The sequence below is a fragment of the Podarcis liolepis genome (genome assembly GCF_965112155.1).
Source record: "Podarcis liolepis genome assembly, chromosome: 2".
NCBI classification, from domain to species: Eukaryota; Metazoa; Chordata; class Lepidosauria; order Squamata; family Lacertidae; genus Podarcis; species Podarcis liolepis.
In genome coordinates this window covers 38366588-38380027 of record NC_139555.1, presented here as the reverse complement: position 1 = coordinate 38380027, position 13440 = coordinate 38366588, and the positions used below count along the sequence as shown (strand labels likewise).

General features: G+C 42.0%; 1 protein-coding gene and 1 long non-coding RNA gene across 4 annotated transcripts in view; one reads left to right on the top strand and one right to left on the bottom strand.

The window, feature by feature from the left end:
- Nucleotides 1-13440, bottom strand: part of LOC310699619 — a 50277-nt gene that overhangs the window by 6084 nt on the left and 30753 nt on the right. Inside the window, exon 2 of the long non-coding RNA XR_014522162.1 lies at nucleotides 4015-4057. This is a non-coding gene — a long non-coding RNA (uncharacterized lncRNA). The remainder of the gene's footprint in view (nucleotides 1-4014; nucleotides 4058-13440) is intronic.
- The window catches only part of LOC310699506 (myosin-4-like), a 46495-nt gene that overhangs the window by 17151 nt on the left and 15904 nt on the right, over nucleotides 1-13440 (top strand). For all 3 annotated transcript variants that reach the window (XM_083487434.1, XM_083487433.1, XM_083487432.1), the window contains 10 exons: nucleotides 459-576; nucleotides 2087-2210; nucleotides 4028-4164; nucleotides 4974-5229; nucleotides 5491-5733; nucleotides 7040-7216; nucleotides 9049-9194; nucleotides 9288-9378; nucleotides 11951-12340; nucleotides 12432-12558. In XM_083487434.1, coding sequence (XP_083343560.1) covers nucleotides 459-576; nucleotides 2087-2210; nucleotides 4028-4164; nucleotides 4974-5229; nucleotides 5491-5733; nucleotides 7040-7216; nucleotides 9049-9194; nucleotides 9288-9378; nucleotides 11951-12340; nucleotides 12432-12558 — 1809 coding nt within the window. The remainder of the gene's footprint in view (nucleotides 1-458; nucleotides 577-2086; nucleotides 2211-4027; nucleotides 4165-4973; nucleotides 5230-5490; nucleotides 5734-7039; nucleotides 7217-9048; nucleotides 9195-9287; nucleotides 9379-11950; nucleotides 12341-12431; nucleotides 12559-13440) is intronic.

The following is a 13440-nucleotide window of genomic DNA, read 5'->3' as shown; positions in this document are numbered from 1 at the left end:
TTATTATAAATAATTTAATAATCAGGCAAACTATATGCCTCTTAATGGCTACAAGATCTCCTTGCTTAGGAGTTCATTTTTTTCCTAAACATCAGTCTCCCAAGCAAATGTACCACTTTGATATAAGGCACTTAAGAGCTAAGTTTATTAAGTAGTATCAAAAAACTTTCAAATTCCCAGGTTTAAACTAGATTCCTGCCAAGATTATAAATCTGGCCTTTATTTTATTAATTACATTTCTATACCGCTCTTCAGCTGAGGATCACAGGGCAGTTTGCAGTATAAAAACACGAAAATACATAACATAGTGGCAAACATAAACAATATTCCCCAATATTTTAGTTAAGTTCTTACGATTTGTCCAGCCGTGTCAGGTGACCCATATGTCATGAAATTATGACTCTACCTGTAAGTTTGACATTCTTTCTTCTTTTCCCCTTTCTCCTTTGGTTTTAAAGGTGAAATGGACCATCACCTGGTGATGCACCAGCTGCGCTGTAACGGGGTGTTGGAAGGTATTCGGATCTGTAGGAAAGGCTTCCCCAGCAGAATCATCTATGCTGACTTTAAGCAACGGTACACTTTCCTCTAACCATATAAAAAGGCTACTTTTTGCAGTTGCTGAAGTTGGTATTTCATAAATATATTCTTTTGTAATAGGCCGTTTCAGCACCTAGTCAGAAAGACCCAGAATTTAGTCAATAACTGTGGAGTCTTGAGAGGAGAGATTGTATAGTTTCATTTTTGTTCCTGAACTATTTGGCCCTCTAAATATTGCTGAAAAGAGAGTAGAAACAAAGTGATATTAATGTTTTACTCTATTTTCTTGGTTGTATAAATAACGATTCTAGTATGTAATGAAGGGTGTGGTGCTCTAATGGGGGGGAAATTGTGCTTTTAGGAAGTATCTGATTCCCACTTGTATAAGATATAACCATATTGGCTGTAACATATTCAGTTAGATTCTGGGTGTCTTATTGCCACATGGTCTATTACAGTCTTCCTCAACTTTGGCCCTCCAATGTTTTGAGACTACAATTCCCAGCATCCCTGACTACAGGTCCTGCTGGCTAGGGATCATGGGAGTTGTAGGCCAAAAAACATCTGGAGGGCCGAGGTTGAGGAAGCCTAGTCTGTTAGCTGAATATTCATTTTGACAGATGATTTCTGCTAGCATATTAATACTAGTTGCTTTTTTATATTTATCTGAGAGCCTACTTATTCCTATTGGGGTAGTTCATAGAAGCTACTTGTTATCACTGGGTTGTGCCTTTCCCCAATGGCACTTCGATCTCCCATCTTTCCCTGCATATCCTCTAAATATGATTCCCTCAACCCTTTGGAGCAGATTTGGCAATAGCACAAGGTGCGTGTGGTGAGGAGGGAGTTCCATTGCACAAGCAGAGGGCATTCCACTCATGCATTTATTTAGCTGGTCCTGCGTTCTCAGTTCATTTCATGGAGCACATGGCAGTTGAAAAATTCAGAAGAAGTTCTCTTCTGTATCAACAACTGTCGTAACCCTTTCAGCATGGAGAAATGTAGATTGACTCAAAACGTGTTTCAGTTCAGTCTACAGCAAAGTGTGTGATTGCATCTGGATTATAGCACTTTCATATATTTGGCATTTCACCAGTTGTGAAAAGCTATGGTACAGATGCACTATGATTGCTTTACAAGTGTCCTAGCTTCAGTGCTGACTAAGTCAACTCATATTTTTACATGCTACTCAGTCCCCATGTGAATTGGATCTGAGAATGATAGATTTATCACACATCCTCTACACACACACACACACGGGAAATGCTTCCGTGTAGTGCCTTGCATACTATCAGGAAGTGTGTATAAATAATCAAAGAAATAAACAACTATCTGACTTTTAGAAGACATCTGAACAAATTAAGTACTTAACCTGAGGTACCACTGTAGTAGTTACTCCCACATGTGTCCGTGTGCGTGTGTGAAGAGCTCCATGTATATTATTCTACTGTTCTTCATATTCAGATATTGTTTCCCCATTAAGGCCCTAGTGTATTGTGTTACTGTTCTCCTACCTCTCTGTTCATTTCTGCCTTTCCTACCACAGCTACAAAATTCTTAATGCCTCTGCAATTCCTGAAGGCCAGTTTATTGACAGCAAGAAGGCTTCAGAGAAGCTTCTCTCTTCCATTGATGTGGATCATAATCAGTACAGATTTGGCCATACTAAGGTAAGTACAAGCACGGAGTTTGACAGTTGTTTCCAGCAAATAAAAAACGGATGAAGTGCATGAGAGGAAAATGGTAGAAAAGAGCAGGTAGTATATTTGGGTTGCCTAATTTATTTATGCATGGCTAATTCCCCTTTGGGACACGGGTGGCACTGTGGGTTAAACCACAGAGCCTAGGACTTGCCGATCAGAAGGTCGGCGGTTCGAATCCCTGCTCCTGCCAACCTAGCAGTTCGAAAGCATGTCAAAGTACAAGTAGATAAATAGGTACCGCTCCAGCGGGAAGGTAAATGACATTTCCGTGCGCTGCTCTGGTTTGCCAGAAGCAGCTTAGTCATGCTGGCCACATGACCCGGAAGCTGTATGCCGGCTCCCTTGGCCAATAAAGCGAGATGAGCACCGCAACCCCAGAGTCGGCCACAACTGGACCTAATGGTCAGGGGTCCCTTTACCTTTTTAATTCCCCTTTTAGATATTTTTACCCATGTGAATGTAATCTCCTCCAAAAGCATGGAAAGCAGCCACTGCATATTATGCTTTTCTCTCCATTCAATGGCAACGTGATTAGAAAGGGATGAGCTCTCCTCAGCTCTCCTATGATGGACTGTTGGTCCCAGACAGAAGGTTGGAAGGATATGGTTGTAAGCTGGACAGGGCAGACATAATCATATGTTCAGGTTCACCAAGATAAGATAAGCATGGCAAGGTTCAGCTTCCAGTTAGGTAACTAAGTGAGATAGGCAAATGTCAGGTATTCATAAGGTAGGTTACACAACCCAGAGATCAGGTTCTGAGGTGGTGAGTCAGATATAGCAGGTAGCACTCTGGAGAGTTCCAAATGAGGCTCAGATTTGAAGCATCAGAGCAGCAAGCTCAAATGTTGCTTCAGTATCTGGCAAACTCTGTACCTTAAACAGACCTGTAGCTCTGTCTGGGTGGCTGGCTCTGCCTCTAGTAAGCACAGTCTGCTTTGGCTCAGCTGCCTTCAGGGCAGGAGTCCTCAAGGGTAAAAAGACAGCATTGCAACCTCCTCAGGCTGGAGAGGTGTGAGCCATATAAGTTCCTCTTGTACTGTGGGGCTTCCAGGGCAGAGATGGTGTTCAAGGCTGGTTCAAGGCCTGCTGATCCTTCTGAATCTGTGGCCTCATCTTCCTAAAACGATGAGCCACAACCTGGTGTCATGACACTGGCTTGGGATTTCCCCTGAAAAACCTGAAGAAATTTCCTGAGCTAACCAGAAGTCTTGGACAGAAGTCTCTTTCTGTTTCTCTCCCCTCCCACACATATACCAGCACCCTTTTCTTTTAACATGACAATAGTGCTGAGAGCAAGAATAAAAGATAGAGAAGGGGTAAGGATCACCCACTTCACATACCACTTTCCTCTCCCCTATGTGCTTGTTTAGGGACGCAGGTGGCGCTGTGGGTAAAACCTCAGCGCCTAGGACTTGCCGATCGCATGGTCGGCGGTTCGAATCCCCGTGGCGGGGTGAGCTCCCGCTGTTTGGTCCAGCTCCTGCCCACCTAGCAGTTCGAAAGCACTCTTAAGTGCAAGTAGATAAATAGGTACCGCTGTATAGCGGGAAGGTAAACGGTGTTTCCGTGTGCTGCGCTGGTGCAGGCTCGCCAGAGCAGCTTCGTCACGCTGGCCACGTGACCTGGAGGTGTGTTCGGATGGCGCCGGCTCCCGGCCTCTAGAGTGAGATGAGCGCACAACCCTAGAGTCTGTCAAGACTGGCCCGTACGGGCAGGGGTACCTTTACCTTTATGTGCTTGTTTAGTGATAACTTTTGTTTCAAACTTGCCAAAACATCACAGGTATTCTTCAAGGCTGGCCTTCTTGGGTTGCTGGAAGAGATGAGAGATGAGAAACTTGTAGCCCTCATCACCCACACACAGGCTATGTGCAGAGGTTACCTCATGAGGCTTGAATTCCAAAAGATGAATGCAAGAAGGTAACTAGCCATTTCCTTGCTGAACCTCCAGAGAGCAGCTCACTAAAACTTGTTTGTACATGTTAATGTCTGAATATGTCCGTATTAAATGTATGGTCTTCTGTACAGAATGAACACCATACAGTGTCATACTTAGTTCCCTGTCTCATACCTAAACTTTTGGCAGAGCTAGGATATATATTTTTGATGCAAAATCTGGCACTGTTACTTTCTCATCTTCAGCCTTTGAACCTTGCTTTGGCAAAGCTTGTTGCTCCTTTATGCTACAAATGTAATGCAGGTATTTTGGAATTCCCCCACCCTCTTTTTATTTGGAAACGACCAGTTTGAGTTTATTGTGCTAGCCGAAGGCCCATGCCAAAGCATAGAAACACAAACAATTTCAGATACAAAATATAAATCAAGGCATCAACTAAAACAGAGTCATCAATTTCTAGTGAGACTACAGATATAGACCCCCCTGAGTCCCTGTTACAGTTCACAACTATGTTGTCCAGTTCCTTTTTCCTAATCTTTCTTGCCACCAGCATGAGAAAGGCCACTTTATAAGTCACTAACACATTGGAGTAACCACTGAACCTGCTCCATTGAGGGATAATTGCTTGCTTGAGCAAGTAAGTTTTAGAAAGTGGCTCCTCAGGTCAGCATATAAGGGCCAATATAACAAATAATAAAGAATATCTACCTGTAATTGACCAGTCTGCTTTAGGAGATTACTACTGATAAAGATCAGTGCTTATTTAAGTATTGAAACATGTGCCTCTGAAATCACTTTCCGCTTAAGTCCCTTTCTTTCCATACATTCGCAGAGAATCAATTTATGTAATTCAGTACAATGTCCGTTCATTCATGAACGTCAAGCACTGGCCCTGGATGAAGCTATATTTCAAGATCAAGCCCTTGCTAAAGAGTGCTGAATCAGAGAAAGAGATGGCCAACATGAAAGAAGAATTTGAGAAAACTAAGGAAGATCTTGCAAAGTCAGAAGCAAAACGAAAGGAGCTTGAGGAAAAAATGGTGACTCTGGTGCAAGAGAAGAATGACCTTCAGCTTCAAGTTCAGTCTGTAAGTAAAGTGCATTCTCCTAGTTGCACTTCTGATTACCACCTTCCATTGTAGAGAGAACACTCAGTGGGCAAGCTGAGAGCAATAACCTTCAACCTGGTTACTTGACAATCTAGATCTCATAGATGAGCTTCTGGAAAGAGCATACTGCCATCTAGTCCTGCTTGACAGAGGATTCAGTGGCAGTAATCACAGCAGCACTCCTGATTTTTATATTAAAAAATAAATACACATGTCTGGCTTCTTCTTTTCGTTCTATAGGAAAGTGAAAGTTTAGCAGATGCTGAGGAAAGGTGCGATGGACTCATCAAAAGTAAGATTCAGCTAGAAGCTAAGATAAAAGAGTTGACTGAAAGGCTGGAGGATGAGGAGGAGATGAATGCTGAGTTGACGGCCAAGAAGAGGAAACTTGAAGATGAGTGCTCAGAGCTGAAGAAAGACATTGATGACTTGGAACTAACATTGGCCAAAGTGGAGAAGGAGAAGCATGCAACGGAAAACAAGGTGAAAAGAGACTACAGAGTCATGGTGCCATTACAACCCCTCTCGGTTCTGTCCCCCTGCCAAAATGAAAGTAAAATTTTAAATCAGTACAGTGGTACCTTGGGTTAAGTACTTAATTCGTTCCAGAGGTCCATTCTTAACCTAAAACTGTTCTTAACCTGAAGCACAACTTTGGCTAATGGGGCCTCCTGCTGCTGCCGCACCGCCAGAGCACGATTTCTGTTCTCATCCTGAAGCAAAGTTCTTAATCTGAGGTACTATTTCTGGGTTAGCGGAGTCTGTAACCTGAAGCGTATGTAACCCAAGGTACCATTGTAGTAAGGAAAGGAAGGAAAAGATAACTTACTTAAACTTAAGAAGTTTTGGCTACTGGTTTGTTCCTTCACCTCTTGTATTGCAGCACTTGGAGTTTGGGGTTTAGATGTTCAGCATCCAGATTCACATTTTTTGGTGCTGCCCCATGCTTTCTAGGCACAGGCCCACGCTTTTCTGGTCCAATCTGAGCCCTTTTTTTATTTTTTTGCCCCACTGCTTCCTCCAGGAAAATCTGCTCTTTAATGCTGAATCAGAACAAACAGCAATTTTGGTTTTCTGTGGCTTGCCATTTGCTCTGATTCAACACTAAAGAACAGGTTTTCACAGGGAAAGTACCTGGGATGGGGGGCAGGGATGCTCAGACAAGGAACCTTAAAACGCGGACCTGTTCCTAGAAATGCAGAGCAAAGGTAAGTGTGGATGAGCCCTATCTTAGCTTCATTAATTCCACATTAATGTCCATAAATTGGTGAGTGCAGAATAATGAAACTGATTTTTTATTTGGTTGCAAAATATATTTAACTTGCCTGACAGAATTCTTCCTACTAGTCCTGTTGGAAGATTATGCTTGGCCCTTTGCATATTGTGAAGGGGATTTTTTTTTCTACTCGTCGCATTTGTATTTTTAAATTTCATGGGCAAAAAAGAGAGAAAATCAGCTTTTGCCCAATCTTATTGTGTAACTCAGTGTGCTTTATTGTACTATTTCACTTATGTAATGAAGAGGTCAGGAGGCATTTCTGAGGAAAGTCTCATTGTGTTTCCACATCCGTAACTAGTGCTGCTCATTACATACGTATATCATACTCAGAGTAGACCCACTGAAATCAATGAACAACTTCCTTACATCCATTTACATCAGTGGGTCTACTCAGCACATGACTTAGTTGGGTATTACCCTATGTTATTTTCTCACTCATAAGACGAGGACTGCGTATAATCACCCGTAATGAGGAAACACTCATAAATGGAGGTCTTTATTGTTTCTTAGGTTAAAAATCTTACTGAGGAGATGGCAGCTTTGGACGAAAACATCTCCAAGCTAACCAAAGAGAAGAAAAGCCTCCAAGAAGCTCACCAGCAGACTTTAGATGACCTCCAGGCAGAGGAAGACAAAGTGAACACTCTGTCCAAAACCAAATCGAAACTTGAACAGCAAGTTGATGATGTAAGAGAATTTTTAGTGTTGAGAGGACACAATAAAAGCACTGGGAGAAATGAAGTCTATTTGCAGTTATACACACTGGCTAGAACCAATGTTGAACCTGCTAAATCTGTTTTTTGTATTAGTCCTCAGTTCTATATCTGCCTGATATCATCAGTCCTCTCCTCCAGGCTTAGGAAGGCAGTGGGAGCACAGAACTAATGCAACCTGAGGCACCATTTAACTGACTAAACGTGGGCATAAATATCTTCAAGTAAGGGCCTTTACTCTTGCCAGAAGTTCGGCTCTGCTCTTGCTGGTTCTGGAAGGATCTTTTGGAAAAGTCCTGTACGCTCAGACTTTGCGCCTGCCCATTAGGGGAAATAGGAAGCCCTGAACACTTATTTTTTAAGATGTCCTTTTTATAATGAGGCACATAGAGATACCATCAACCCCCATCTGGTGAGGCTTACTGACCTTCCATACAAGCCTAAGCTAAATTTTCTCCTGAGGGAAAAAATTACAAGATGACTCGGATGGTTGCCAGATTCTGCGCGCAGATTTGTAGATGTAGAACACCCCCTGGAACAAATAGATCGCTAGGAAAACTGCCGTAGCCGGCCTCCTGGGCATCCCAGGGGCAATCTGCATGTTAGTTTAATCTTAGGTCCTTTTGTGTTCATGCGACTATTTTAATTTTAATCTATAAGCTGTTACTGTATATTGTTTTAAATGTCTGTTTCATTCTTGTGAAAGCAGTCTCAGTTGTGCTTTTTGAACTGCTCTTTGGCCGTAATAATAAATTATTACTATTACTATCTTCAAGTAATTTTCAGTAATGAAATGTGTCAATCCACTGCCAGCCTAACAGTTCCTGAAATATACTCAGAGTCGCAAAGTGATTTCATGCTCTTTATTCAGCTCATAGTGGTGAGGAGGAATGAATGAAAGTCCCCTCAAAGTATCTGCTTTATATACATTATTTACACAATGGGCTGCACATGATTGGCTAATTCTGGAATTCTACTGTAAGCCAATCAGGTTGTGGATTCACTTATATCTGGAGCATGATTGGGTGGTTCCCTCCAACCAATCATACTGCTGCCTTGTTCTAGGACCAATCAGACTGCTGCATTCTGAATCCTATTGTTCTAGGACCAATCAGACTGCTGCAATTTGGATCCTATTGTTCTAGGACCAATCAGACTGCTGCAGTTTGGATCCTATTCAACTTTTTAGAATGCGTTCAATTCCATTGCGTTTTTTCTTATCGTTCATTCCATTAACATTCCAGTTCCATAGTTTTAGAGACATATTATTTTAAGTGCTACTCTGAGTTAAGTGTTACTCTATAACCTTTCTGTCTCCTCTCCTTCTTCCTCCTCTTCGTCTTCTTCTAATTCTCCTCTGCTCCTATTCAACTCAGTACATAACAGTTCCCTTTTTGAAGAATATTCTCTTTTTGAAGACTGCAAGTGGTAGATCATTTTTAGGAGCAAGGGAACTCAAAACATATTCACATATTTTGAACTAGGTAAACTTAGGAATATAGGAAGCTGTGTTACACCATATCAGCTCATTGGTCCATCCAGCAGCTGCCTCTTCAAGGTTTCAGGCGGACCTTTTTCTAACATGTTTGGCTGGTATTTATTAGACTTTGTTATTAATAGGATATCTAAGAACTGAATTTTATTTTAGCATTGCCATCTTTGCAGGGGCTTAGAAGACTCTGCTTTAAGGCCTAAAGCGGCATCTAGCTCATTGGCCTTTCAAAACTCCTAATGCTTTATATTTTCTCCCTCTTCTTTGAAACAATAGCATTAAATCAGTGTCTCTTGTTCTTATGTACTGTTTAGCTCGAAGGGTCTTTGGAGCAAGAAAAGAAGCTTCGTATGGATCTTGAGAGAGCTAAAAGGAAGCTGGAAGGGGATCTGAAGATGTCTCAGGAATCTATCATGGACCTGGAGAATGACAAGCAGCAAATGGATGAAAAACTGAAGAAGTATACCTCTGAGATTTTAATAATGTGTTACTAGATCTCAAATTTGAACTTTCTCATTAAAATGCTTACTTTTCTTTTTTCCTCCTTCACCAGGAAAGAGTTCGAAATCAGCCAGGTACAAGGAAAAATAGAGGATGAACAGGCTCAAAGCTCTCAGCTACAGAAAAAAATTAAAGAGCTACAGGTAAATCATAGAAAACTTTGTGTATCTTTTGTGCCTCGGAAATCTCTGTTTTTAAGGTCACTCTCACCCCTCATGTACATTCACTGCTTATATAGTGGTTCTAAAATGATATTCTTCCTCAAATTGAATACCTACATACACACTTAGTATGAAGACACTAGATAAAATCAGTTTAGGAAGAAAAGTGTATTACTCCAGGAAATTCAACCATTGGTCTTAAGGAACCACTGGCTGTAGGTGTATATTGTCTCCTTAATGTGAGATGTTTAAGAATATATTTGTGTTCAAATGTATTTCACAGAGAATCTGAAATATTATAAGTTTATAAAATAAGTATGGATGCACTGCTTATTATACACATGTTTTTATTGAAATAATACAATGATTTAGTACTTTTAGATTACTCCTGGCCCAGCTACTGTATGGGGGCACAGACTTGGCTTAAAGCCCACCCTGACTTTATAGAAACAGTTCAATCCAAGTACAGTGGTGCCCCGCAAGACGAAATTAATTCGTTCCGCAAGTTTTGTCGTCTAGCGAATTTTTCGTCTTGCGAATCACTAAATCCCATAGGAATGCATTGAAAATCAATTAATGCGTTCCTATGGTCAAAAAAAGTCCAAACAAAGCCAAATTTGGTACAACAACAGTTTATTAACTGCTCTTTAAAGTCACACATACTGTAAAGAGCAGTTCAAAAATTGAAGGGAAAATAAATTAACTTTATAAGCAAAACATGTCTTTGTTTTTAGACAAAGGAAACAAAGTCGCGAGACGTTTTCGTCTTGCGAAACAAGCCCATAGGGAAATTCGTCTTGCGAGGCAAATCGAAAACGGAAAAACCTTTCGTCTAGCGAGTTTTTTGTCTTGCGAGGCATTCGTCTTGCGAGGTACCACTGTACTGTACTTAAGGCAAATATTCTTAGCGCCATCTTGTGTTTCAAATCCTGCATTGCACCTGGAGGCCAACTTTCTCTCAACTGAATTACAAATTTGGTACAGTTACCAAACTTAAAACCATGGAGAGACCTGGTCTGAACAGAGACATTGGATTCTTATCTCATTATACATGACCAAGCCATTTCTCACCTTCTCACCCCTTGCCTTTTCCTGTAAGACCTATTACAGTCGTTAAGAGTCGTCAACAGGCTCATCTCAGCTATCTGCCAATCTCCCATTCCCACCACCCTTCTGAGTAATACCCCTCCCCACCTTCTCACTATATAGAAGGATCTGGCAACTTCTGTTTCAGTGTATCTGAAGAAGTGTGCATGCACACGAAAGCTCATACCAAGAACTAACTTAGTTGGTCTTTAAGGTGCTACTGGAAGGAATTTTTTTATTTTAAATTTGGTACAGGACATTTACTTATTGCCTTTGTCTGAATTTAACCCTCACTGGTCTATTACCCTTAATATTGCAAGACTGTCACGAGAGTGCTTGGACCAAAACTGTTACTCAAAAGTGCTACTCTGATTTATCACCCCAACATTTATTAACACTGGGTTTCGATAAAGCAAATAATTCAATTAGGCAGCGCCTACATGACATTGGGGACGCGGATGGCGCTGTGGGTTAAACCACAGAGCCTAGGACTTGCCGATCAGAAGGTCGGTGGTTCAAATCCCCGCGGCGGCGTGAGCGCCCATTGCTCGGTTCCTTCTCCTGCCAACCTAGCAGTTCGAAAGCATGTCAAAGTGCAAGTAGATAAATAGGTACTGCTCCAGCAGGAAGGTAAACAGCATTTCCATGCGCTGCTCTGGTTCACCGGAAGTGGCTTAGTCATGCTGGCCACATGACCCGGAAGCTGTACGCCGGCTCCCTCAGCCAATAAAGCGAGATGAGCGCCACAACCCCAGAGTCGGTCACGACTGGACCTAATGCTCAGGGGTCCCTTTACCTTTACCTTTACATGACATTGAGCAACAGAATAATTTAGCCACAATAAGAAAAAATTGTCCTTGGTACTATTTTTTCCTACCTAGTCTCCTCCACATATCGGCATCCTATCTGCAAAATTAACAGTTTTAAAATACAGGTGTGCCTTCACCTATGCAAAACGATTATGTCCATGCAGAGACGGCCGTATCAGATCTGTAGTGCATGTACTCCTAGCCTCTGCATACTCCTAACCTCTGTGTAATGAGGTTAATACTCATCTTCTATCATCTATACCAGTCTGTTCATCCACTGCTACATTGGCCTTCCTTCTTGCAGACCAAGATTATCAGGTGACAGCAAACACAGCAAAAATCTTAGCTGGGGCAATCAGAATTAAATCTACCATCTGACTAAGAGTAGCCCACTTGTTTATGTCTTATTTGTGGTCAAGGAAAGTTATTGACTCTTTCATTTGTATAGCTGTAAATTCTCGGAACGTATTTTGTAAAGCCAACAATCTAGCTATATCTGTATTTGATTGTATTTGATTCCTTTGCTACGGCTTGTGGCTAACACAAATAAAGATTTTTACTTTTAGTTCATAAAATCATGAGCACAGTCTACCTAGAGTTCATTTTCAGTTCTACTCTTTTAGTGGCATAGTTAAACTTCTGTATCCTATTTCCCAAAGGCCCGTATGGAAGAACTGGAGGAAGAAATTGAGGCTGAGCGTGCATCTCGGGCCAAAGCAGAGAAGCAGCGGGCTGATCTCTCCAGAGAACTTGAAGAGATCAGTGAGCGTCTGGAGGAAGCTGGTGGAGCAACCGCAGCTCAGATTGAGATGAACAAGAAACGTGAGGCAGAATTCCAGAAAATGCGCAGGGATCTTGAAGAGGCCACTCTGCACCATGAAGCCACAACGGCTGCTCTCCGCAAGAAGCATGCAGACAGTGCAGCTGAACTTGGGGAACAAATTGATAACTTGCAACGTGTGAAACAGAAGCTGGAGAAGGAGAAGAGTGAGCTGAAGATGGAGATTGATGACCTTGCCAGTAATATGGAGTCTGTCTCCAAAGCCAAGGTAGACAGTTGCATGTCTTTATTGTGACTAACTGTTCTGCTGTAGATTCTGGTTAATTAAAACATTGTATTTTATTTCTCCCCTCACAAAGAGTAATCTGGAAAAGATGTGCCGGGCCCTTGAAGACCAGTTCAGTGAAATTAAGACAAAAGATGAAGAGCATGTGCGGCTGATCAATGATCTGAACACACAGAAAGCACGTCTGCACACCGAGAATGGTGAATTTGGGCATTTCTAGAAGACATGGGCATTCCTCCTGACATTTATTTATCTTGAATAGTCCCCTCCCACCTTTCCATAAAAATCATTGTAGACATGTTATCTACATATATATTATTATCTTTGCCTTGACACATCAGCATCAATGTTGTCTAAACTGTACCCTTCCTTGTCAATCAGATATGACCAAGTATTTCACTATGGAAGATCCCCCTTGAAATATTAGTGGGGTGCAAGAGCCCCCACTGATGCTTTTACACAGTCTTCATTTACTCCCATATATTTCTGGTTTACTGTGGCTTACATTGTAGGAAACAGCATTTCTGTTTCTTAAAATGTATCTTAGAAATGTGGGTTGTCGGATAATTGGTTTTTTTCCCCCTTTTCTGTGATGCGGAAAAGTAATGCTTATACAACTCATATAAAGGTAAAGGGTAAAGGGACCTCTGACCATTAGGTCCAGTCGTGACCGACTCTGGGGTTGCGGCGCTCATCTTGCTTTACTGGCCGAGGGAGCCGGTGTACAGCTTCCGGGTCATGTGGCCAGCATGACTAAGCCACTTCTGGCGAACCAGAGCAGCGCACGGAAATGCCGTTTACTTTCCTGCCGGAGCAGTACCTATTTATCTACTTGCACTTTGACATGCTTTTGAACTGCTAGGTTGGCAGGAGCTGGGACTGAGCAACGGGAGCTCACCCCGTCGCAGCGATTTGAACTGCTGACCTTCTGATAAGCAAGTCCTAGGCTCCGTGGTTTAACCCACAGCGCCACCCGCGTCCCGTCATACAACAAATATTCAGATACAAAAACTCAGCCACAAATACTCCAAGGCTTCTACTGCCTTCTCCTTTAGACCCCTATATTAGTTCCTGTTAACAGC